Source organism: Myotis brandtii, unplaced genomic scaffold, assembly GCF_000412655.1.
Source record: "Myotis brandtii unplaced genomic scaffold, ASM41265v1 scaffold18, whole genome shotgun sequence".
Lineage (NCBI taxonomy): Eukaryota > Metazoa > Chordata > Mammalia > Chiroptera > Vespertilionidae > Myotis > Myotis brandtii.
In genome coordinates this window covers 7,688,937-7,712,419 of record NW_005356674.1, presented here as the reverse complement: position 1 = coordinate 7,712,419, position 23,483 = coordinate 7,688,937, and the positions used below count along the sequence as shown (strand labels likewise).

At 38.9% G+C, this 23,483-nt stretch overlaps 1 protein-coding gene across 9 annotated transcripts in view; it reads left to right on the top strand.

Moving 5' to 3' along the window:
• Window positions 1-18,358, top strand: part of ANKRD28 (ankyrin repeat domain 28) — a 116,121-nt gene extending 97,763 nt beyond the window's left edge. For 8 of the 9 annotated variants that reach the window (XM_005863619.2, XM_014537549.1, XM_014537554.1 and 5 more), the window contains 11 exons: window positions 65-266; window positions 3,899-3,986; window positions 4,226-4,343; window positions 4,801-5,020; window positions 9,097-9,184; window positions 9,271-9,354; window positions 9,974-10,119; window positions 10,768-10,850; window positions 11,277-11,359; window positions 12,262-12,353; window positions 15,088-18,358. In XM_005863619.2, the coding sequence (XP_005863681.1) occupies window positions 65-266; window positions 3,899-3,986; window positions 4,226-4,343; window positions 4,801-5,020; window positions 9,097-9,184; window positions 9,271-9,354; window positions 9,974-10,119; window positions 10,768-10,850; window positions 11,277-11,359; window positions 12,262-12,353; window positions 15,088-15,374 (1,491 nt within the window). In that variant the 3' untranslated portion in view covers window positions 15,375-18,358. The remainder of the gene's footprint in view (window positions 1-64; window positions 267-3,898; window positions 3,987-4,225; window positions 4,344-4,800; window positions 5,021-9,096; window positions 9,185-9,270; window positions 9,355-9,973; window positions 10,120-10,767; window positions 10,851-11,276; window positions 11,360-12,261; window positions 12,354-15,087) is intronic. The other variant, XM_014537551.1, reaches the window with a different exon arrangement.
• The last annotated feature ends 5,125 nt before the right edge of the window (window positions 18,359-23,483 follow it).

Genomic DNA, 23,483 nt, shown 5'->3' with positions numbered 1-23,483 from the left:
TTTCTGGAAAGTCTGTCTAAATATGTATGTATATATGTATGAATGTATTTATTTTTATTCCTAGGCCTATCATGGTCACCATCAAGCACTGGAAGTGTTGGTACAGTCTTTGTTAGATCTTGATGTGCGGAATAGTAGTGGAAGAACACCCTTAGATCTTGCAGCATTTAAGGGCCATGTTGAATGTGTGGATGTACTCATTAATCAGGGAGCCTCAATCCTAGTAAAAGATTACATTTTGAAGAGGACACCTATACATGCAGCAGGTATGTCAAATATTATGCATGGTTTTACTTACCACTTTCCATCTAAGATTCTTTTCTTTTTCAATTTGACTTTTCTGCTTTGTCTTTCTGTCCCTTTCTCCCGCTAGTACTTCCTATTTTTACCATATTCTAAATGGTAAAATCATTGTCTACCTTAGCAATTGGATTTATGTAAGCCTTACCTCTGAAGTACTTTATCAGCAAAACAATGCAATACAGTTTTTACTTTTTAATGGAAGTTATTTCAGATTGATATGTGCTTTTGTTTAACAGTTGATAAACATTTTGACTTACTCTACCAGGGCACTGCATTAAATATCTATGTAGACAGTTATTAAGCACTTATTTTATGCAAAACTACTCCGTGATGCGATTTTGTAATGTTGTGGTTGTGTGGAAGTGCAAAAGCATGTAACCGTGTCATTGTGATGACTTGGTATATCTGTGTATCGCTAGCAGATGCAGATTCACAACTCTACAGGGATTACTACAAGGCAGTATTCATTTTATTTTATTTTTAAAATTCTTCATTAATTTTTAGAGAGGGGGGGAGAGAGAAACATGATGTGAGAGCAGAACATCGATTCGTTGCCTCCTTCACACTTTCTACTGGGGATAAAGACTGCAACCTGGGCATGTGCCCTAACTGGGAATCGAACCAGCAACATTTTGGTGCATGGCATGATTCCCAACCAAATGAGCCACACCAGCCAGAGCAAGGCATTTTAAATAACCAAGACTGGTACACTTAAAGAAATCCTAGCCAAGTATTTTTCTCATCCCCGATAGGCCATCTCTATATGATTAAAGTCATTTCACTTAGTTTTTATAGAGTGATCCTTAAGGACGTATTTGAATATTGAAATTTTGCTTCTAGTCTTTTGAGAAACTTGCATTTTAGAAGACCATAGGTAAAACTACCTGTTGCTCTAGAGCAGCCTTTCAGAAGCTATCAGATATTCAAGCAGGGCTCAAAGGCAGAAGTTTTAATAATGGATTAAAACTCAATAAATGTATGAATATAAACAGCTAAGAGGTCAAAATGCTATCATTTTCTATTATTCCGAAAAAGAGGGAGACTATATATATATATCATTCTGCAACTTGAAAAATTTTCAGTACATCTCATTTGCAGTTAATTTAAATCTTTCATGGAGTGTTTGCACTCTTAATAGGTAAAGATTGAACCAAGACATTAGCCTGTCCCTCACAGTGTCCTGAACTCTGAGTCCCAGCCACTGAAAGAGCTACAGCTATAGGTTACTGTTAATGCCTTTTTTCAGTAAATGGAAGCCTTTGCTCTGTAGATGCCTTTCACATTTGGAGATCTGCTTGTAAGGGAGCACCTTACTCATGAGTCGTGAAAGGACATTGAGTGTTTTTTGTTTTTGTTTTTTCCTGGAGGTGAATTGTAATTCTTTTTAGTGCCAAACTAAAAGGTAGCTCAAGTGACAGTGTTTTGTCTCATAAAATGTCAGGGCTGGTGTCAGCAGTGGTGTCAGAACTCTGAAAGATTCTCTCTTACCCTCTTGCCTTTGCTCTCATGTCGGAGAATGGCAGCTGCTGCTTTACAAGATCACATCTAAAATCAGGAAGGAAGGAGGGCTTTTCATTATCCAGAATAAAAATGTTTCCCAGAAGCCCTCTAGATTTCTTAGCATCTCATTGGTTAGAGCTGGACCGGTACTCACCTTGAAACCAATCACTGGCAAAGGAAAAGAAGTTATTGTGATTGACTTGGTCTAATGATTTCACCCCTTGGCTGGAGGCAGTCCACCCTCCCTGACCACATTGCCACCATAAGAGCTCTAAATAAATTGATCATTCTATTAGGGCAGATAATGAGGTATGGGTAAGGCTGTGATTTTTATATGAAGAATTTATATCCTGTTTAATCAACAAAAGCAATAGAGACCTTCTTTGTATCTACAGATATTTTTCTTTCTTGCCTATTACATTCAATAAACTATCCCAAAATTATATCTAGGAAATGCGCTCTAAGATGGACATTTTCTATTTTATTATTACACTAGAAGCCCGGTGCACGAAATTCGTGCACTGGGGGTGGGGGTTCCCTCAGCCCAGCCTGCCCCTCTCAGAGTCCGGGAGCCCTCAGTGGATGTCCTACTGATGGCCACAGTCTGGCAGCAGAGGCTCAGAGCAGGCGTCCCGTGTGTGTGTGTGTGTGGGTGTGTGTGTCTGCTGGGGCCTGCCCCCAGCCGCTCCACGTAGGTTCGAAGCAGTTGCCGTGTGTGTGTGTGTGTGTGTGTGTATGTGTGTGTGTGTGTGTCCCCACGGGGGGTCTACCCCCAGCCACATTGGAGGCTCAGAGCAGGCACTGTGTGTGTGTGTGTGTGTCTGCTGGGCCCTGCCCCCAGCCACACCATGGAGGCTTGGAGCAGGAGCCCCTCTGTGTTGATCTCTTAGGCTCCTGGCCTCCACTGCATCTTGTACTCTCCCTTGAGCTATGGCCAGGATGGGGGTGCTGCTTGCAAGCCGGGCTTTCCTGCTCCAGGATCGCCATGGCGACGGGGGCGCAGGCCCAGCTGGGGGCTGCCCACAGGCCAGGCTTGCTCTCCTGCTCCCGGATCCCCATGGCAACCGGGGAGCAGGCCCAGCTGAGGGCTGCCCACAGACTGGGCTTTCCTGCTCCTGGATCAGGCCCAGCTTGGGGCTGCCCGCAGGCCGGGCTTTCCTGCTCCCTGATCAGGCTCAGCTGGGGGCTGCCTACAGACCGCACTTTTCTACTTACCGATGGCCGGATCACCACAGTGACCCAGGGCCCAGCGGCACTTTCCTGCTCTCCAATAGTCATAGGGTCCCAGCTGGGGGCGGGGCTTAGTAGTGCGGGGCTTAGGCGGCACGGGGGTCCTGGCTGGGGGCTCAGGTGGCACATAGGGGTCCCGGCTGGGGGCGGTGCTTATGCCCCACTTCCCAGGGCTGCACATGGGGCCCAGATGGCAGCTCGCGCTGTCCCGCCCTGCCTGTAGTATAGGATAGAGGCCTGGTGCACGGGTGGGGGCCGGCTGGTTTGCCCTGAAGGGTGTCCCGGATCAGGGTGGGGGTCCCGCTTGGGTGCCTGGCCAGCCTGGATGACGGGCTGATGGCTGTTTTTAGGCTGCCCGCACCCCCTTTGGGGTGGGGGTCCCCACTGGGGTGCCTGGCCAGTCTGGATGAGGGGCTGAGGGCCGTTTTCAGGCTGGCGGGGAACTGAAGCTCCCAGCCTCTCCTTTTTTTCTTTTTCTTTTTTATTCTGGAGTTTATTTACTTTCTATGGCTGTCACTGGAGCTGAGAGCCAGCTTTAGCTCTGAGGCCAGCTCCAGCTTGAGGCCTCGGCTGCTGGAAGCAGATAGCTGGGCTTTGTTTAGCTTCTATAATTGCAACATTGTTGCATCTGGAGCTCAGAGCTGGGCTGCCGCAGGCCGGGAACCTTGGCTTCCTCCGTCAGTGGAGCAAGCAAGCCTCCTGTTCGCTTCAGCTGCCTGGCTGCCGGCCGCCATCTTGGTTGGCAGTTAATTTTCATATCCTGCTGATTAGCCAATGGGACATGTTCGGGGGTATGGTCAATTTGCATGTTTCTCTTTTATTAGATAGGATATAATTACTGAAATGTTTAATTATCACTTTACAGCAACAAATGGTCATTCAGAATGCTTACGACTACTAATAGGAAATGCAGAACCACAGAATGCTGTAGACATTCAAGATGGAAATGGACAGTAAGTTTTAATAATGTTCAAATTATTTTTAGGATGTTTGTTAATCTTTATGCTTTTGCCCCAATTTTAGTAAGCCTGTCATAATATATAACTGAGTAACATCAAATATAGTTTTTTAAATTAACTATGCTTTAAAGTTGCATCACGAAAAGGCGCGTTTAGAAAACAGGCATGTGCGCTGTTTTTCATGGAGTGGAGTCCTAACTGGTAACACTGAACCTGTTCCTATTGTTGCTCAGGACTCCTCTGATGCTGTCTGTCCTCAATGGGCACACAGACTGTGTTTACTCACTGCTAAACAAAGGAGCAAACGTAGATGCCAAAGATAAGTGGGGAAGGACAGCATTGCATAGAGGGGTAAGCAAAAATAATCCCATTTCATTTCGAATTGTTTTTATAATCTCATTTGCCTAAACTGAACTAGGCTGTTTATTTTTCGTCATTAAATTTTTACCAAATAATCTTTACTCTTTTCCTTCAGTATTGTTTTTGAATGCTAATTTATCACAACTATTTTCTTAAACATTTCTATCTTAACTTTTTCACCTTGAAACATCATTATTTTTATTGAATTATAAGTTCCTCTTCCTGTTTTTCATACTATTTAAATCATGATAAAGTTACTGCTTTAACTGACTCTTTAAGTCACTTCCAGTAAAAATACTGAGTTATTCAAAAATGATAAATGCATTGTGAAAGGATATGAGGAATATGGACTTTAAAAATATGAAATGTAAAAATTTTAATTAGCTATAATTGGCATGTAATACCCAACATAATATATTCAACTATATGCAAACAATCTTTCTTTCAGGCAGTTACAGGCCATGAAGAATGTGTAGATGCATTGCTTCAACATGGTGCTAAGTGCTTATTTCGGGATAGTAGAGGGCGGACACCTATCCACTTGTCAGCTGCCTGTGGACACATTGGTGTTCTGGGAGCCCTTTTGCACTCAGCAGCATCTGTGGATGCAAATCCAGCCATAGCCGACAATCATGGATATACAGCACTTCACTGGGCTTGCTATAACGGTTAAGTATACAGATACAAACTTACATTAAATGCCTGTTATGTGCCAAACAGGGACAGCTAACTGTAGCATTTGAGATTCCTGAAAATGACATATTTATAAGGAAGATTTAAAGTTTAAGATAAGTAGGAAGCCTAGGAACAATCTACTATGTAGTCATAACGTACTCCAGCTCCTTATTTTGTTAAAGCCAAGACAATAATGGTCAAAGATGTTTTGACATAAGCTATCGCCAAGTTTGAAATTTTTCTGAGACCTTTGCTTCAGGTATTTGCATTTTAAGATACTTTTATAATATTATTTCCAGTGTCTTTTATGTAGTATGCTTGTATTTTAATTATGTTCTTTTACTTTCTAAATGTACTTATTTTAGGGAAAAACTGACTAAGGTAGGAGAAAAATGAAAATGCATCACATTCTAAACTGAAATTGTGTATTTTTGTGAGCATATTCTTAACATGCTCACATCAGTACATGTATGCTCAAAATTTTAAGGGGATAAAATTCTAGCAGATCATAGAAGTAGAACCTTTCATGGTTAACTTAACTTTGATGCATGATTAGAACAGACTTACCTTTAACTTTCAAGGGGCTAACAGTCTCAGTTAGTCCTTTTACAGGCAGGCTAATTAAAGGTTCTCAGAGAAGGATAAAGCAGTTTTTTAAGTTATAGATGTTTAAAATGGAGTTTAGCTTGTGAGTTTTCACTAATTAAAATAATGTAAGTAATGAAGCATATTGAGACGTGTTAATTTTTTCCTTGTGTAGGGGCATATATTTGACCATCTTAGAAAACACTCAGGTACATTGTGTGCAGTAGGAACATAAATCGTGTCAGAGTTTGGGCTTAGGCAGATTGGGGCGTGAATTTCAGTGTACCGGTAGCATTCAGATTAAAGTTAGCTGTGAGAGTGTATCTACAAAACTATTTCACAGTTCTAACAACTTTTTCTCAAAAGGTAGAGAAAATATAAATTTCCTCTTTATGTAATGTTAACATGATGAAAGAAGAGAAGTCTGAATCTTGCAAAATTCTAGTTTGTTTTCATAAGCATCTTCTAGATACAATATTTTGGTTTTCATATTAACAATTCTTGTGTGAGAATTCTATTCTTTTGCTATGAGAAAGTTTTGGTCTCTTCTTGAGGATTGTTCTGTGATGACCATTGGTCATCCTTCAATTCTGAGTACTGATGGCACCATAAAAAAAACTTAAATAATTAAATGTATTGCTAGTTGAAAAGTTTTGTCAGTTTCATTTTCTACTACCTCCGATCCTTAGCCAGCACAGCCTGGAATCCTATAAAGCCTTTGGGTTTCAACCTCTCTTTTTCCCTTTTCAACTTACTAAAGTTGGTATTTCATGAGTATAGTGAAGTAACCAAAGATTAGTCTTAAGTCAAAGAAGTTACTATATTTTGCCATTGAAATTTGATTTGTTTTTATAATGTATCTTGAAGATATTTTACAAGTATAAGGAAAACCAAAAACGTAATATGGTAGTAAAACATCTGCAGATGTGAAATTTATTTATTTAAGAAGTCTGAGATAAAACTAGTCTGAAGCAGACGTTTATTGCTTTTTTTTATGTATCAGTGAGAATTAACATTGGAAGAACCACAAAATAAGGTATTTTTCCTCAGATAAAGAACATTTAGTTATAAATAAATTGCTGTAACTGTTTTTTGGGGAGTTGCTATCCATTATAATATGCAGGTCTTTATGCAAAACACTGTTTCCTTAAAGTGAGTTTCTACTCTATCACTACTGAATTTAGACTCTCTAAGCCAGTGGTTCTCAACCTGTGGGCCGCGACCCCTGAAAATACATCCTGCATATTAGATATTTACATTACAATTCATAACAGTAGCAAAATTACAGTTATGAAGTAGCAACGAAAATAATTTGATGGTTGGGGGGTCACCACAACATGAGGAACTGTATTAAAGGGTCGCGGCATTAGGAAGGTTGAGAACCACTGCAAGCACTTGTGTACCAGTATAAGAGAAAATTTTGCATGAACTACTTGCCTGGTTGCCATTTAAAGATCGTAACAGATGTGTCTAATTTCCAGACTGTAGCAAGATTGTGATGATTCTGAATTGAGCTGGAAGACATTAGTGTTGGCTATATGCAATAAGGGATTATAAGACAGCCTAAAATTAATACCATATTTATAGCCAAATGCCTGTTTTGTAATTTGGCATTCTGAGAATAGAGTGTATGAAATGGTTTTACTTTGACTGGTAATTATTGTACAGCTGAAAAGAAAATTGGAAGCACTCCCCACTCCAACAGAACAGAAAACATTGTTTCCTTCAAAATTGAAATGGAATGGCAGCAAAGTTTTATAAAAGAACTGGTTATACATACTACACGTTAAAGTTTAGATTTTCAATTTATGTAGTCATTTTAGTCACAGAACTTAAGAGAATTTACATTATCTCATTTTCTCTTAAAAATGTATCAATTTTTATGAAACAACATCCTCAGAATATCCCTCAGAAATATGAAGAAATCAATTTTATCATTCCTTCGTAAACTAAGGCACAAGTGATGAGTTTTTCAACTTGATATGACCCAGTACTAATGTATTTTAAAATAATAAATATATTGCATATTAATAGCATTTTTATGAAAAAATAACTATTTACCAAAACAAACAACAAAAATTTAGTGAGAAGAGTGGAAAGCTTTTTTAGTGGCTAGTTTAAGAAAAGACTAATTTGGAATCAACCCAGACTTCCCCAGACCAACCTTGAGAACTGGTATACCAGGAAAATAAGACTCTTAAATCAATACTGGACAACTTTCCATGGTTAATGTTTTGTAATGAGTTAACATTTGGAGAGAGAGAATTAAAGTAGAGTTTCTCAATCTCAGCATTGCTCACATTTTGGGCCAAATAATTCTTTGTTGTGAGAGACTGTCACATGCAGTGTAAGATATTCAGCAGCCTCCCTGGCTTCTACTGCCCTAAATGCCAGTAGCATCCCTTACCCCATCTCCAGGTATGATAGCCAAATAGATCTCCAGACATGGAGGGGCAAATGGCTCCAGGTGAGAACCATTGGATTAGAGAAAAGAACCAACACAAAGTTTTCAAGAACTTTCTTTTCGTGGTAAAAATGATTATAGGGTAAAGAAAGTTGAGCTGTTTGAGAATGTTAGAGTAATTTAAAAAGAAAAATTTAGTATTACTATGTTAGCCAGATATTAACCAAGGAAATAAAAAGGCGATGGAAGAATATAATTTATTCCTAAATCAGATACCAGATGACTAATAAAATAAAAGAAGCAACAAATGTTCATTTCATTTGCAGCAATTAGTATAGCAATTATGGTAATTTTACTAAAACCCTGGCTTTGAAAATTAGGTTAAGGTTTGGGTTTTTCCTTGTTTCCAAAGTTGCTATTAAGTAAGAAACAAGTTGCAGAACTAAACATCCCATTTATGTAAAAATTAAAAAGGAAGTATGTGTTAGTGTGCATGCAGTTGTATATGCCTAGAGAGTTTCTGGAACTGTTAAGGTAACAGTGGCTACAGTCTGTCCCAGTGATGGCGAACCTATGACACCCGTGTCAGAGGTGACACGCGAACTCATTTTTTTGGTTGATTTTTCTTTTTTAAATGGCATTTAAATATATAAAATAAATATCAAAAATATAAGTCTTTGTTTTACTATGGTTGCAAATATCAAAAAATTTCTATATGTGACACGGCACCAGAGTTAAGTTAGCGTTTTTCAAAATGCTGACACGCCGAGCTCAAAAGGTTCGCCATCACTGGTCTAGAGACTGAACTGGAAGAAATCTCCCCCCACAGACAAAATAAATACTTGCTGTGTCAGTAATAAACTCCAATAAAATTATTACAAAAAGCTACTGTACTTAGGTCTTGAGGTTGTACTTTGAATTCCAAAGCTCCTAAAAATGTGATGTTTAACAGGTTCAGTGGACTGTTTATTTTTAATCCATGTAAATTTTTTTCTTATTTGTGTGAGGATGTGTAGGTGTATGTGGGCACATTAGTATTTTAGGGAGATTTTAATATCTGATTCTCGCTTATTTATTTAGGTCACGAGACATGTGTAGAACTTCTTTTAGAACAGGATGTTTTCCAGAAGATAGAAGGAAATGCTTTCAGTCCATTGCATTGTGCTGTGTAAGTAAAAACAGAATGAATCAAACGTGGTTTGGCTAAGAAATACACCGTAGCTGTGAGAGTGATCACCTCCTTACCTTACACAGGATAAATGACAATGAAGGTGCTGCTGAAATGCTCATTGATACATTGGGTGCCAGCATCGTGAATGCCACAGATTCAAAAGGAAGGTAGGGATTCAGCTGTGTAGGAAATTGTTTTACTTTCCATAGGAGAAAAAAAAATTTAGTTACAACATTAGCTAAATTATTAAGTTGATTTTTATATTTGCAACTATGAAGTGCTATAAAATCTTAATTATGTTCTCATTGTAGAAGACATTTTTATTATGATTTTTAGCCCGTCTTTTTCTTTTTTAAAACTTGTAACATGTAAAGATTTCCCCCTTTTTTTAAAGAGGTATGTTTGTTACCCAACTAATATTGTTAGTAAAGTTGACATCTTTCTATATAGAAATAAAGGCTGAAAGAGAGTCCAACAGTTGTAATAGATGGCAGTATTTGAGTCAGGGTTGATTTATTTCAATATATCTTTTAATGATATAACATTATTGTAGCAATTTTATAATGTATTCTTATTTATATTAGTTTGATTAAGGGTATTTTATGTTATCAGAAATATAAATTTTTGTGGCAGAAGTTAGTCCTATTAGTATCTAGGCAATGCTTTTACAGCATAATCTGTAAACCCTTGAAAATTACTTGTCATAAATTAAGGAATTGTTTTTTGTTTTTTTTTAGTATATGGCATGTAGATTTAGTCAAGTCTCTCCACTTCTCTGCATTGCAGAACTCCTCTCCATGCAGCCGCCTTTACAGACCATGTGGAATGTTTACAGCTGTTGCTCAGCCATAATGCTCAAGTCAATTCTGTGGACTCTTCTGGGAAAACACCTCTCATGATGGCTGCAGAAAACGGACAAACAAACACAGTTGGTAAAGAAACTGGTTAAGGCTTTTATTATTCTAAATATTTATATTGCTTATGTAGAACTTCAATCCTAAGCCCTCTGACACTAGTTCATAGAATTTTCCACTAGTTAGTTACCCCACCACTCCTGAGATTTAAAACCTTTTACCTGCTTACAACACACATTTTTATTCAGGGCCCAAATGTTTTCTTTCGCCCTTACTGAGTGAATAGTCCGCTCCAAGCAAGGCAGTATAAGATAAGGGTTCAGAAACTGGCTAGGGGGCCAGAGTGACCGAATGTGAGTCCTCGGTCTGCCAACTAAGTGACCTTATGCCTTCGTTTTTTAATTTATAAAGTGAGAAAAATAACAGTACCTACTTTATAGGGTTGTTGTGAGAGTTAAATAAGGTATTATTATTCCAGAGCACTTAGAACAGTATTTGAAATTTAGCACACACAAAATAAATGTTAGTTGCTGTTGTTAGGGTCTTTGACTTACACAACAGCAAGACAATATAGTATGTATGTTTTATATTACAATATTTTTCTTGTACTTACGTTTTTGCTAGCGGTATGTTTTTGCTTTGTATCTTCATTTCTCTACAGTGAGTTAGTAGTGATCTAAGGTATATGTTCATAAACATAAGAATTGATGCAGTTTTTCCTCCCAGAGATGCTGGTTAGCAGTGCTAGTGCAGATCTGACTTTACAAGACAACAGTAAAAACACCGCCCTCCATTTGGCTTGCAGCAAGGTATGTACACATTTTAAGGGCATGTTTTCATTGTTAATATCAACAGTAGCATTTAAAATTTTTCCATTTCACCAAAATGAACAGAGTCAGGGACCAAACCTCTCAAATGATCATTTGCAACAGATTTCTTGAAAAAAAGTACTGACATGTTAGGCACCATGGTGTATGAAAGTCTCCAGTAAGCCAAACAAGTTTTAGAGCACAAGCCTAAACATAATTATTGTCTTTCTTTAACCTTTCTAGTCTTAAATATTCTTGTCCTCTCCCCCAACCTCATTCCATCAACACTTTTGGACAAATATTTAAGGTGTTAACCAAGAAAACTCATGGCATATGTATTATATGGACCAGGGTTGGGTGTATTGAGTGAATTAATTTATATTTAATGGTACCCAAATTCTTAAGAGTTATTTTCCATAATTTTAGGGTCATGAAACTAGTGCCTTGTTAATACTGGAAAAGATAACAGATAGAAACCTCATCAATGCAACCAATGCAGCCTTGCAAACGTAAGTATTTTGCGTCTCGTATAAACCTTATTACCTATCATTGTAAATGGGGTATTTTTCTAACATGGGGCCATTGGAATCAGTCACACTCAGCTTATAATTGACAAAACTCATTTCTATAATCATAACAATTAAAAGGTATATTACTGAAAAAGCTTTTGAACTTGAAACTTTATTACTGAAAGTAATGTTTTTTCTTAATTCAATTTTATGGAGGAAATGGAAACCCCCCTAGAATAATACATTATTCAACACCAGCACTAAATGAGGTAAAAAGTTTTCTATGTGTGTATAAGCTAAAGAGATTTCAGAAAGAATCAAGTTCTTAATGTGAGCAGTCAGCCTCTAGGTGACTGCTTAGATCTTAACTGGACATCTCCCATTGTCCTCTCCCAATTTCCATTGGCTGTTCGACTCTGAGGCTTGGTATAGAGAAAAATCTATGATACTCATTCCCATTCACGTAGCAATTAGATCCTTTGAGGGTCCAAAAATTAGTCATGGAATCTGTAAACTGTTTTCAAGGCGTATTGGAATTTGTGCTATTGCAATTTATGGTTTTTATTGTATAGTCTATTATACCTGTTTGCCAACCTCATTTTTTAAAGCAACAACTTAAAATGCAATTTAGTTAGTAAAATCTTTTTAAACATTAGTCTTAGAAGGAAACTAACAAAAGGGTTTAGTGAAGACAAGATCCTTGCTAACATGACCCAGTGCTGAACTTACGCGTATTGTCAAGGTGCACGGCACATGGGCTCTGCTGTCCCTCACACCCATCTTCATTGCTGCTGGGACTGGGTGCCTCAAGTTTATAATGTGTGTGTTGTTTGTGTGCAAGTGTGCGTAGGCATGCACATATATACATGTACAATTTCTCTCCCCCCTACCCCCACCCCCAGACCTCTGCATGTTGCTGCCCGAAATGGGCTAACAATGGTGGTTCAGGAACTTTTGGGCAAAGGAGCAAGTGTGCTTGCAGTAGATGAAAATGGTAAGTAGATTCTGCATTTTCTTTACTTAACCTATATCTTACTAGGAGCTCTTATCTTTTTTTTTTTTTATTATTTATTGATTTTTCACAAAGAGGATGGGAGAGGGATAGAGAGTTAGAAACATCGATGAGAGAGAAACATCGATCAGCTGCCTCCTGCACACCTCCTACTGGGGATGTGCCCGCAACCAAGGTACATGCCCTTAGCCGGAATCGAACCTGGGACCTTTCAGTCCACAGGCCGATGCTCTATCCACTGAGCCAAACCGGTTAGGGCAGGAGCTCTTATCTTTTGATAATCCATATTTGAAGTAAACTTGGATATTTTTTATTGGTCAAAGAGGAGAGCTGAAATTAATATTGAATGGTAGTTACTTTGTGGCAAAGGAAATAAGGCCAAGACAAACAAGAAAAGTTCATCTAACAGATTAGCTGAATTTCACATATCCATCAATTAAACCAGAATTAGTGTTTATTAACTTTGGTTTGGTATTACCATCTTTTTTATCTTAGTATTGAAAAAATTTGTCAACAAATATTTATCAAGGCTATTACTTCATTGCCAGGTTCTTAATCTTTCATTAATTCCACTACTTCTACCAGCTACTGCCATATATTTCTGTCCCTCTTTGCAGCAGAATTACTCAAGTTGGCTGTCCTCTGTTTCCAATGCTTCTCTTCTTTCATTCTCTTAAGTCTCCTCCAGTCAAGATCACCAGTGATCCCCGCGATGTTGAGAATCAGTTGTTAGTTCTCATTTAACTTGATGTATCAAGTTTTAACTGGGGATATGAAAGTTGCAGTCTTGCATAGCAAGTGTCCAATATTTTTCCCAAATAATCTTCATGTTTTCTTTTATGCTGCTCGCTGCTAATTGGATAAGTTGGTGCAGATCACTTTAGGACAGGATAAGAGGGAGAGTCATAGTGAGTATCTGTGATTTGATTACAGTTCCCTTATTTAGGTGAACACTTCATTCACACATACTACTTCTTTGAATTCATAACAGGTTAAGGGTTTGTAACTCACTATTTGGGTGGTTAGATTAATTAACCAAATTCACTGGAACTGAAAATTGTTTGTTTCTTATTCTATTTTTTTTTTTAATTGAGGTACACTTGACATGCAACATGATATCAATTTCAGGTATATTCTTTCTCTGATAAACTTCCTTCATTTGTCTTTCAGGCCTCCAGACTTTCTTGGTTTTCCTCTGTGTTACTAATTATTCTTCTTAATTTGTTTTGCAACCTTTCTCCCTCTTCTGTACAACTCTTTAATTTTGGTAGGCTCTAGGACTCAGTGCTTGGTTCTTTTTGCTTTCCCTACCTATATTCACTCCTTCGGTGATCTTATTTAGTCCCTTGGTCCTAAATACTACCTGTGCTGAGAAGTCCTAAATTTATATCTCCAGCCCAGACTTCTCATGGTCTCCATATTCACAGATCCAGTGGCCTAATTGACAGTACCACATGGAGGTCTAATAACTCAAACATGACATGTCCATAACTGAACTGCAGATCCTTTCTCTCCTCCCCCTGCTGTCCTGATCTCAGTTGATGACAATTCCCATCCTTATAGTTGCTCGGAGCAATAACCTGGAGTATTCCTTACCTCCTCTCTCTCTCACCCAATGTACAATCCATCAACAAAGTATGTCCATGCTCACTTTATACTTCTTTACACCTACCACCCTGGCCTGGATCCTTTTAAAAAATGTTAGAAGATAGTACTCCAAATCTCAGTTTCCTTATAATCCTTATAATGATCTACAAGGCCCTACATGATTGGTTTGCTACTCTGTTCCTCTCTAATCTTATCTCCAGCTCTTCCTTCTCTCTAATCTGCCATGCCAGCCCCTTCTCCCCACGGATGTATAGGGGTCATGATCTTTGTTCTGGCTGTTTCCTCTGCCTGGAACACTCTGTCCCTAAGCAGTCTTTGGCTGAATCCTTCACCTGTTTCAGCTCTTAGCTCAAATGTCATCTTCTCAATGAAGCCTATCATGACTACCCTATTTGTACTACACCTGCTGCATACCCCCACCACAGCTTTCTCAGTCCTCAGTCTTATTTCTGCAGAGCTTATCTTCTAACAGCGATTTTCAACTGGTGTGCCCCAAGAATATTTAAAACATGCAGTACTTGACTATTTAGTCAGGGGCACTGACCTCTTTTCCCTTAGATTGTCAAATAAAAAATTGACGACAGCCAACACAACAATAGCCATCCAGTGTGAATGAATCAAAATTATAACTATAGTTTCTTGTCAGATCAGCAAAAATATATATTTTTGGTGTGCCATAGAATTTTAGTAATTCATTTGTGTGTGCCTTGAGATGAAAAAGGTTAAAAATCACTGTTCTAACATATCGTTTACTTTTGTAAATGATAGTTTACTTTTTTTATGTCAATTGTGTGTCTACTCTATCCCAATATCTTCTATGAATTCAGATGGCTGTGGATACATTGTGATATCTTGGGGAAATCATCCATCCCTGGGCCTCAGTTTCCTCTTCTATAATGTAGTCTATAAAGTCTTCTGCCCTAGATTTCTATGACTTTTCTCTTTTCTACATATTGGTAATTTCTGAATCATTTTAATGAAACCAATTCAGTATAAGGCAAGTAATTGAAAACATATCTAAAGATGAAGGTCTTTAGGCTTATTTCCTTATATTAGCTAAGTGAGTCTCGGGATGTTTAACTTTTTTAAATCTTATCTTTAATTCTAGGCTATACCCCAGCTTTGGCCTGTGCTCCCAATAAGGATGTGGCTGATTGCCTAGCTCTCATTTTGGCCACCATGATGCCTGTCTCATCAAGTAGCCCTTTATCATCCCTGTCATTCAATGCCATTAATCGTTACACCAACACCTCAAAAGCAGTCAGCTTTGAAGCCTTGCCCATCATGAGGAATGAACCTAGCTCCTATTGCAGTTTCAACAACATTAGCGGGGAGCCGGAGTACTTATACGCCGACGTGGACGAGCTCAATGACTCCGATTCAGAGACCTACTGAGAGGCTCAGCCAGTGTCTAAGGAGAGAGTTCTGACACTAACACTTCAAACTGTGCTTTTCAGGAAAAGGGCACTTTCTTATTCACATACAAACTCAACCTAAGAGGAAAGATCGCAGAGTGAGTGAATATAAGAAATGTGACGACATTAGGAAGAAGACTTTTAAAGGCAAGTTTTGCAAAAGGAGCCTAGAGTCTTGAAATAGACTTGACCAGAGGAAAATACTTTGGTGTCAGATTGCTTTGTGGAATTGTTTAATTTGGTTTTGCAGTGCCAGGAATAATTTGGGACACTGTGCACCCTAATCTGCTTACACAAGCAACACTATTATAAAAGAAGAGATAAGGACACTAGATTTAAATGTTATCAATACAACTACAATTAAATTTAAGGGCAATAAAAGTTTGGTACAGTAGGCATTATGTGCACAGCAATTGCCAAAGGACCAAATAACTTAAAGGCTTTCTAATAGAATGCCATTTGGTGGAAACTGGAGTAGGTGAAATGAAACATTATCTAAACCAAACTTTGATATTCTGAAAATGAAGCTGAGATTTGGTTTTAAATGTTGATTTTATTTTATTTTTTTTTAGAGAAAACATCTGAAAGCCTTTGAACCCTGTATAAACCATGAGAGAAAGCAGATGTATTTTTACATTTTTTCTTTTACATAAAATTTTTAAAATTCCAAGTTTTATAATATTAGAATTGAAAACCAGCTGACTGGGTGCAGTCAGGGTGAAAATACTTGTGATGCAGACATGAGATAGATTGGGGTCAAGTTACTGTTGCCCAGTTTTGAATGGTTTAGGTTTTAAATTGAACTATTTTTGTTTGAAAATGTAAAGAATTTCCTAGAAGAAAATTTCAGAAAATCCAAAATTAGGTTATTTTCACCCTATTGCAGCTAAGTGGTCCTGGGGGAGTTTTTGATCTCACTACTTTGGATGGTACACCTTCATCACTTGCTACTTTTGTGCCTCCATGTGGTTCGGGGAGTATTTGTTGTCATTGTTTAGTGGAGAATCAAATCACTTGTTATTGATACATTAACATCATTAGGTCTCTTAGAAGTCATTTGCATATTGGGCAAGATTTAAAATACTAAAATCCTTAGGTCCTATTCAGATTTGTGGGAAAGAAGCAATTGCCTGCCAAATTGGAAAACTGCCTTTCAAATAACAGAGAGAGGGGGGAGGAAGAGAGGGCTGACATTTAGGCTTTTAAACAACAATTTACATGGTTCTGCGTTTACTGTAACTGTTGCTTTCCCAGTGAGAATGATTTCACACATGTAGGGGGTCTTACAGGTCTGGGTAAAGTTCCATACATTTTCACAAGATGATACCCAATTTCATTTATCTTTTTTGTATTGTAAAACTGGAAACTTTATGACACTGTAAATTATCAGCTGGTTTTTCTGAATATAAAGTGTGAAAACACAGAACAGTATTTTGATCTATTTGATAATTTTGTGGGGTTTTTGAAGAATTAATGAGCATGTACATAGAAATAGTGACTGCTTGAATACTGTACTTACTTGCACTCTTTCAGTACATCGAGATTCCTGTATATTTTAGAGTATAATAAAACACAGATGTGAGTTGTATTTAATGAATAATGTATTTGTATCTGTGCATATGACCTAAAAATCTATAAAATTTCTAGGGCATTGACTACTAGATTTTAAGCATTTTTTCTAAAATATTTACAGAAATTATAAATGTAATCTTCCATCTTTTCTTTATAATATAAAAAAGTCATAAAGGACCCTTCCTAATTATTAGTGGTAGGAAGGTGAATATGCATTTTAAAGACAGCAGACTACATTTTCTATTGTACCTTTTGAAAAAAGAAAAAAAAACTCAAGAGGATTCTAAAAGTATACATATGTGTGCTTTCTCTTTCCTTTTAGGAATTCTCTTCTGAATTCCCTGAGGGAATTTTCTAGAATCTCAGAATTGAAAGAGACCTGAGGTTCATCCAGTCTAACCTCTTAACAAATGCAGGAGTCCCTTCTCCAAGGGTGATCTTTCCACCTTGAACACTTCCAGTGACTCTACCTCACCTCGCAGTCCATTCAGTTGTTGAGCAGCTCTAACTGTTAGCAAGGTCTTCCTTAGATGGAGCTGAAGCCTCCCTCCCGGTAACTTCTGTAAACTGGGCCGGGTCTGTCCTCCAAGAGAACACAGAACGTTGAAATGCTGATCCTCGTGCCCTCTGCCATGTCTTCTCTCTTTCAGGCTGTTTGACTCACCTGCGCTGATTTCCAGAAGGACTCGTTAGACACGCTGTTAGATTTTCCATATCTGGTGAAATCCAAGGTGTAACTATAAAGTAACAATCTGTTTTTAATTTATCCTCACACCTATCAGAACTTAGATCTTGCATCACTTTGTGTAAATGATGCTATTACTGAAAATATTGGTGAGGTGGTTCTTTGCATTGTTTGTCCACTAGGAAAACTATTTCATTGCTTTGTGATCCCATTTTGTGATAGTCTGTACCCCAGCTTGATCAACTGCTTCCTTTGGTCTGCACCTGATGAGGGGAAGCCCAAAGTGCTGTCCCAAGTAATATCCGAACAGCGTAAGTCATGTTGGAGTTAGTGCTTGGACAGTTTGAATGAATGAACACAGCACCACAGTAAGTTCCTTTATAGTTACACCTTGTATGTCGACAGCATTCAGACCCTGCTCTGTAGTTGTTTATCCTTGCACAGAGCAGAAAAGCCTGTTTGCTTTTAACTTCTGCATGAAAGACAACATCCGAAATACCTGATGTGTATTTTCATAATACCAGCTTCTGCTCTGCAACTACTTTGGGAGAAGTGGTGGTAACAGCAGATGGCCTCCTTTCACGAGACACTCGACTCAAACAGTGCCATTTAGTTCAGGAGATCTCTACGTGTAGCTGTCAATTAGGGGTTTAATTTGGCTTATATTGGAACCTTTTAAATGAAATAAAGTTTTCTAATGCAATAAATCAAGTGTCTTTCTTTTTTACATGCAAACTTCTTTTATCTTTTAATGTCTAATTAGGGTTCTGTTACAAGTTTTTATCTTTAGAAAACTTGATTTTTCAATAATGCTCTTTTGGAATTTAGATGAACCTATCTAAGTGGGTTTTTCATATATATTCATTCAACATATATTTATTGATTGCTTGCTTGCCATATACTTGAGGGTGAGAATGGGCAGAAAGTGACCTAGAAATGGTGGTCTTGTCCTCTAGGAGCTTATAATTTCGTCGTGGGAAGGCATATGCCTGAAAGTAGAAAGTATAGAAATATAATTGAAGTAAAAAGGCAGTACAGAGAACAGTCGCCTTTGGGAAGGAAGGTCAGAACAGGTTTTATGGAAGAGGTGGCATTTAGGCTGGACGGTTAGGAACAAACACGATTTGAGCAGGTGGAAAGGGGCAAATGAAATCCTAGGTGAAAATGGTTGGTAGAGGGGGATAGATTGAAGCAGATATCAGCACTTAGCACTTCTGAGCATGAAAAGATCATAAAAACCTACAAAAGAGCTAATTATAAATATGTACAGAGATAAAAGTGAGAACAAGTACTACAAATAGGCTATCGGAGGAGCAGGCAAAGAGGACTTTAATAACCTGGCTCAGTATTATCTTACGCTGGTAATAACAAAATGCCTATTCAGTGTTTATCATGTACTAGATAGACAAGGTCGTAAGCACTTGAAATACATCTCTTAATCCACACAATGGTCCTATGAGGTAGGTACTATTAATAGCACCATTGAACAGATGCAGAAATGAGGCAGAGAGGTGACGGAACTTTTACCCAAGGTCTGTTGGCCAGTAAGTAATTCATGAAGCCTAGATTCAAGTCCAGGCAGTCATTTCCCCAGTCAGTGCTTTAACTACCTACTGACCTCTAATATGCTTTCTGGTCCCCGGTGAAATTGGTGATTTTGCAATTGGACCACATCATGACTACTAAGTTATATAAGTTCCTTTCAGTTTTCTTCTCCTAGGTCACTAATTTTAGAAGAAACACAAATATGACCACAGCAGACGTCTATTGAACACCTGCTCTGTAACGAACTGTGCTGGCTCTGCGCAGACAGCGGTAAAGGAAGAGGTAACAAAATTTGCCTCGTGATGAAGCCTAAGAGGAGGACAGCAACACAATCATCCTGATACTCTTGCAGGTTGGCTGGCAAGCGTGGCGGGGTGATACTGCTTCAAACTGGAGCTCTGGCTGGGTTTGACTACTTGCTGTGAAGTAGGCTTGGGTCTTCTCCAACTAAAGTTGTCCAGAAGTTCTCAGAGGTGACGACAAGCACAAGAAGGCAAGGCTGACCACACACACCCAGTTATGCCTCTGCATGTATCTCATGTGCTAATACTCTGTTGGCCAAAGCAAGTCACATGGTCAAGCCCAGCCTGGGAGGAATGGGGACCCTTGATCTGCCCATTGGGAAAGGATAGTTTGAGTCCAGTTTTCACAGTTCATTTAGCCCTGAAATGATAAGCCAACTAGCTTGCCATTAGTTTCCATTTATCCATGGGCATGGTTGGTAGTCTTTGCTTTCTGCCTGCTCCTTCCCTTCTTGTGGTATCCCTTCTGGTGTGGTTCATTTGGTAAAACTGGGCAGCAAAACTGTGTTTTGAATTGGAAAGTTCTTCCTTGGCAGTGTGGAACTGTTTGGTTAGGTATTGGATTTGCTCTTTTCCGAAGGGGAAGAGCCAACCTTTTGCCTACCTGAAACTCCAGAAGAATATGGCACCATCCCTTCTCATCTTACTGTGACCATTCCTTCCAAATCAGCCTAACTTTTTTTTTTATTAGTTAAGGTATTACAAGTGTGTCCTCATCCCCATTAACCCCCAACCTCCCCCCCACACACACACACTCATGCTCCCATCCCCCTGTTTTCCATGTCCATTGGTTTGGCTTATATACGTGTATACAAGTCCTTCGGTTGATATCTTCCCCTTACCCCCTCCCTCCCCTACTTCTGGGGATTGATAGCCTGATCGCAGCCTAACTTTTAATACAAAAAAAATGTTGGTGCCTAAAGTTCTCCACTATCTAGATTATTTACCATCTTACCCTCACCCGCACTTGTATAAGTCTCCATTCCCCTGCTTCATTCTTTTTGTGTTATTTTTTTCTCATTTCTTTGTGGTTTTTTCACTCTTCTGGCCTTTCTTATGATTATCTGTCATCTCTCTTAATTAGAATTAAAATACAGGCCTATTTAGACCTTCAGCAAACATTTCTTGGGTACAAACTCTGCAGCAAGCACTTTTTAAATACTGGAGCTACACCAGGGATATAATGATGAACCTTAAGAAGTCCCTGTCTTCGGGAAGCTTGTTTTAGTCAGGGAGACAGACAAGAAAGATCATATTATGACTGCTCTGCAGAAAAAGATTTGTGAGAATAGCTGGAGAGCTACTTGAGATTTTGATGTAGAGGGGATGGAGTGGGGGAGAGGGGTGTGGAGGCTAAAAGAATATCTTGCCCATTATGCGCTAGTGCAGCGGTTCTCAACCTGTGGGTCGCGACCCCTTTGGGGGTCGAACGACCCTTTCACAGGGGTCGCCTAAGACCATCGGAAAACACATATAATTACATACTGTTTTTGTGATTAATCACTATGCTTTAATTATGTTCAATTTGTAACAATGAAAGTACATCCTGCATATCAGATATTTACATTACGATTCATAACAGTAGCAAAATTACAGTTATGAAGTAGCAACGAAAATAATTTTATGGTTGGGGGTCACCACAACATGAGGAACTGTATTAAAGGGTCGCGGCATTAGGAAGGTTGAGAACACTGCGCTAGTGGATTGCACAAACAAAATTGTTGATATGAGACACCATAAGATTTTGCTGAAAAAGGTGGGAGAATGTGGAAGTAACATACTATTAAAAGCAAGAAAGGATAGAGATGTTAAGCTAATCCACAAAAGCCAAAAGCATGTCATCAGTAAACCTGAAGATCACTTGTCATTTGAAGAGAGGGAATCTGGGTTGATGAATAGTGTTTCTTAGATGTCTGCTGGCTCAGCCATCCCCAGTCCATGGCGTGTAACTTGCTTTGCCTTCAGATAAAATTGAAGATGGTACAATGGAATCCCCTCAACCACTGAGCCATGCCAGTCGGGCTAGGCGTGTATTTTTAACCATAAAAAAAAATGTTTCAAAATGGTAATGATTTAATGTTTCAAAATGGCAAATGTTACTTGGATCTAACATTTTAAGCAATTCTTCCCTCATACCCATTCAGCAGCCTTCCCTATCTGTACTACCTCTTTTGGGGTTCCTTCTCACAAATGGTAAACAATTATTAGCTTAGATTGCCCCCAAGTTTAGATGGCTGCAAAGGACAAGGAAATACAAAAGGAGATGTAAACGTATTACATATTTACCAGGGTAGATGCTACATTTCAAGGGAGGTCTATGGAAAAATTAAGTTTTGTTTAAAAGTCAATATTTGCTTATGGTATTGAATTTGAGAAAAGTTACTATAAAGTAAAAAAAAAGAAGGCATGTGTCAATTTCACATTGAACATTCAGTGACATTTTTCTTATTACAAACTAAAACATTATAGTAAAAAATTTAGAAAGATAAGCAAAAAGGGTAAAACAAAGCCATCCATCATTTTACCACTGAGATGACAAACACTAAAAGTGATTTTATTTTTCAAAATCTGTAACTGAACAGGAGCCATATTTTCTAAATGGGGTTATATTATATATTGTATATATAGCTTGCTTTTTTACTTGCCATATTATAAAATTTTTTCCATGTCAACATATCTACATAAATACAAAGTAATAAATACACATGGTGTTTAATGGCTTCATCGTGTTGAAGATGCCCTCAACCTTATAACCTCGACTCAGGCAGTTACCAAGAACATTCCAGGTGCCGAAAAGTTGCTCAGTCTCAGCCCCAGTGGAATTCGCCACCTGAGGGAGAACTGGACACGAGGACAAATACATAGAACCCCACGTGATTAGTGGAAGGCAGCAGAGCTGTGGAGTCCACCTGGGTGACTTTTGGCAAGTTACACAACCTCTCTGAGCTCTCGTCAACCCTGTCAAATGCAGATGGGACCATTCCATGGTCTCGGTGAAGATGAGATGAGTCGATGCGCTCAAAGTGTTTAGAGGAAAGGGAGTGACACACAGTAAGTGATCAAAAAGCTATGCATGTACACACTGCCTGCGTTCAAAACCTGGCTCATATAAAGCTGAGTGGCCTTGGGCCAGTTGTTTAGCTTCTCTGTGTCTTAGCTTCCTCATCTGTAAAATGGGAATAATTAGGATAACTCATAGTTATTGAAAAGATTATATGAGTCACTAGACCGGGCAATAGGAAGCACTCAATAAGTATAAATTGATATCAATATAGCAGCCTACTTTGAGTTAGAATTAAAATTAGACCACAGGCCCGGCGGGCGTGGCTCAGTGGTTGAACATCAACCCATGAACCGGGAGATCACAATTCGATTCTCAGGGCACATGCCTGGTTGCAGGCTTGATCCCCAGTGAGGGGCTTGCAGAAGGCAGCTGATCAATGATTCTCTTTCATCACTGATGTTTCTATCTCTCCCTCTCCCTTCCTCTCTGATATCAGTAAAAACATAGTTGTTTTTTTTTTTTTTTAATTAGCCCACTGATTCTTCTACACTCCTCCCACCAATGGGTGGGGTCTGTGTTTCCTCCCATAAACTATAGGTGGGCTCTGTAGCAACTTTACTAATAGTATATGGCAGAAGTGCCACTGTGCCCATCTCTGGCCCCAGCCATCTGGAGCTGGCAGCTTCCCCCTCCTGTCTCCTGTCACATTCTCTGGGAACCCTCAGATGTCCTGTTTGCAGTCTAACTGTTCTGAGACCATCTTGCTGGAGGGCCACATGGAGAGGCCCAGCAGAGCCTGTAGTGTGCCAGGCACGGGAGTGGGGAAACCGTCTCTGAAGTGGGTCCTGCAGCCCAGCCACTGCAGCTGGAGGAGCCAAGCCGCATAAGCATGCCCTTCCCCCATTCCTGTCCCACCCACTGACTCAGGAGCCGGCTAACGTGGTTATTTCAAGTCATTGAGTTTCAGAGTGGTCCCGTTAC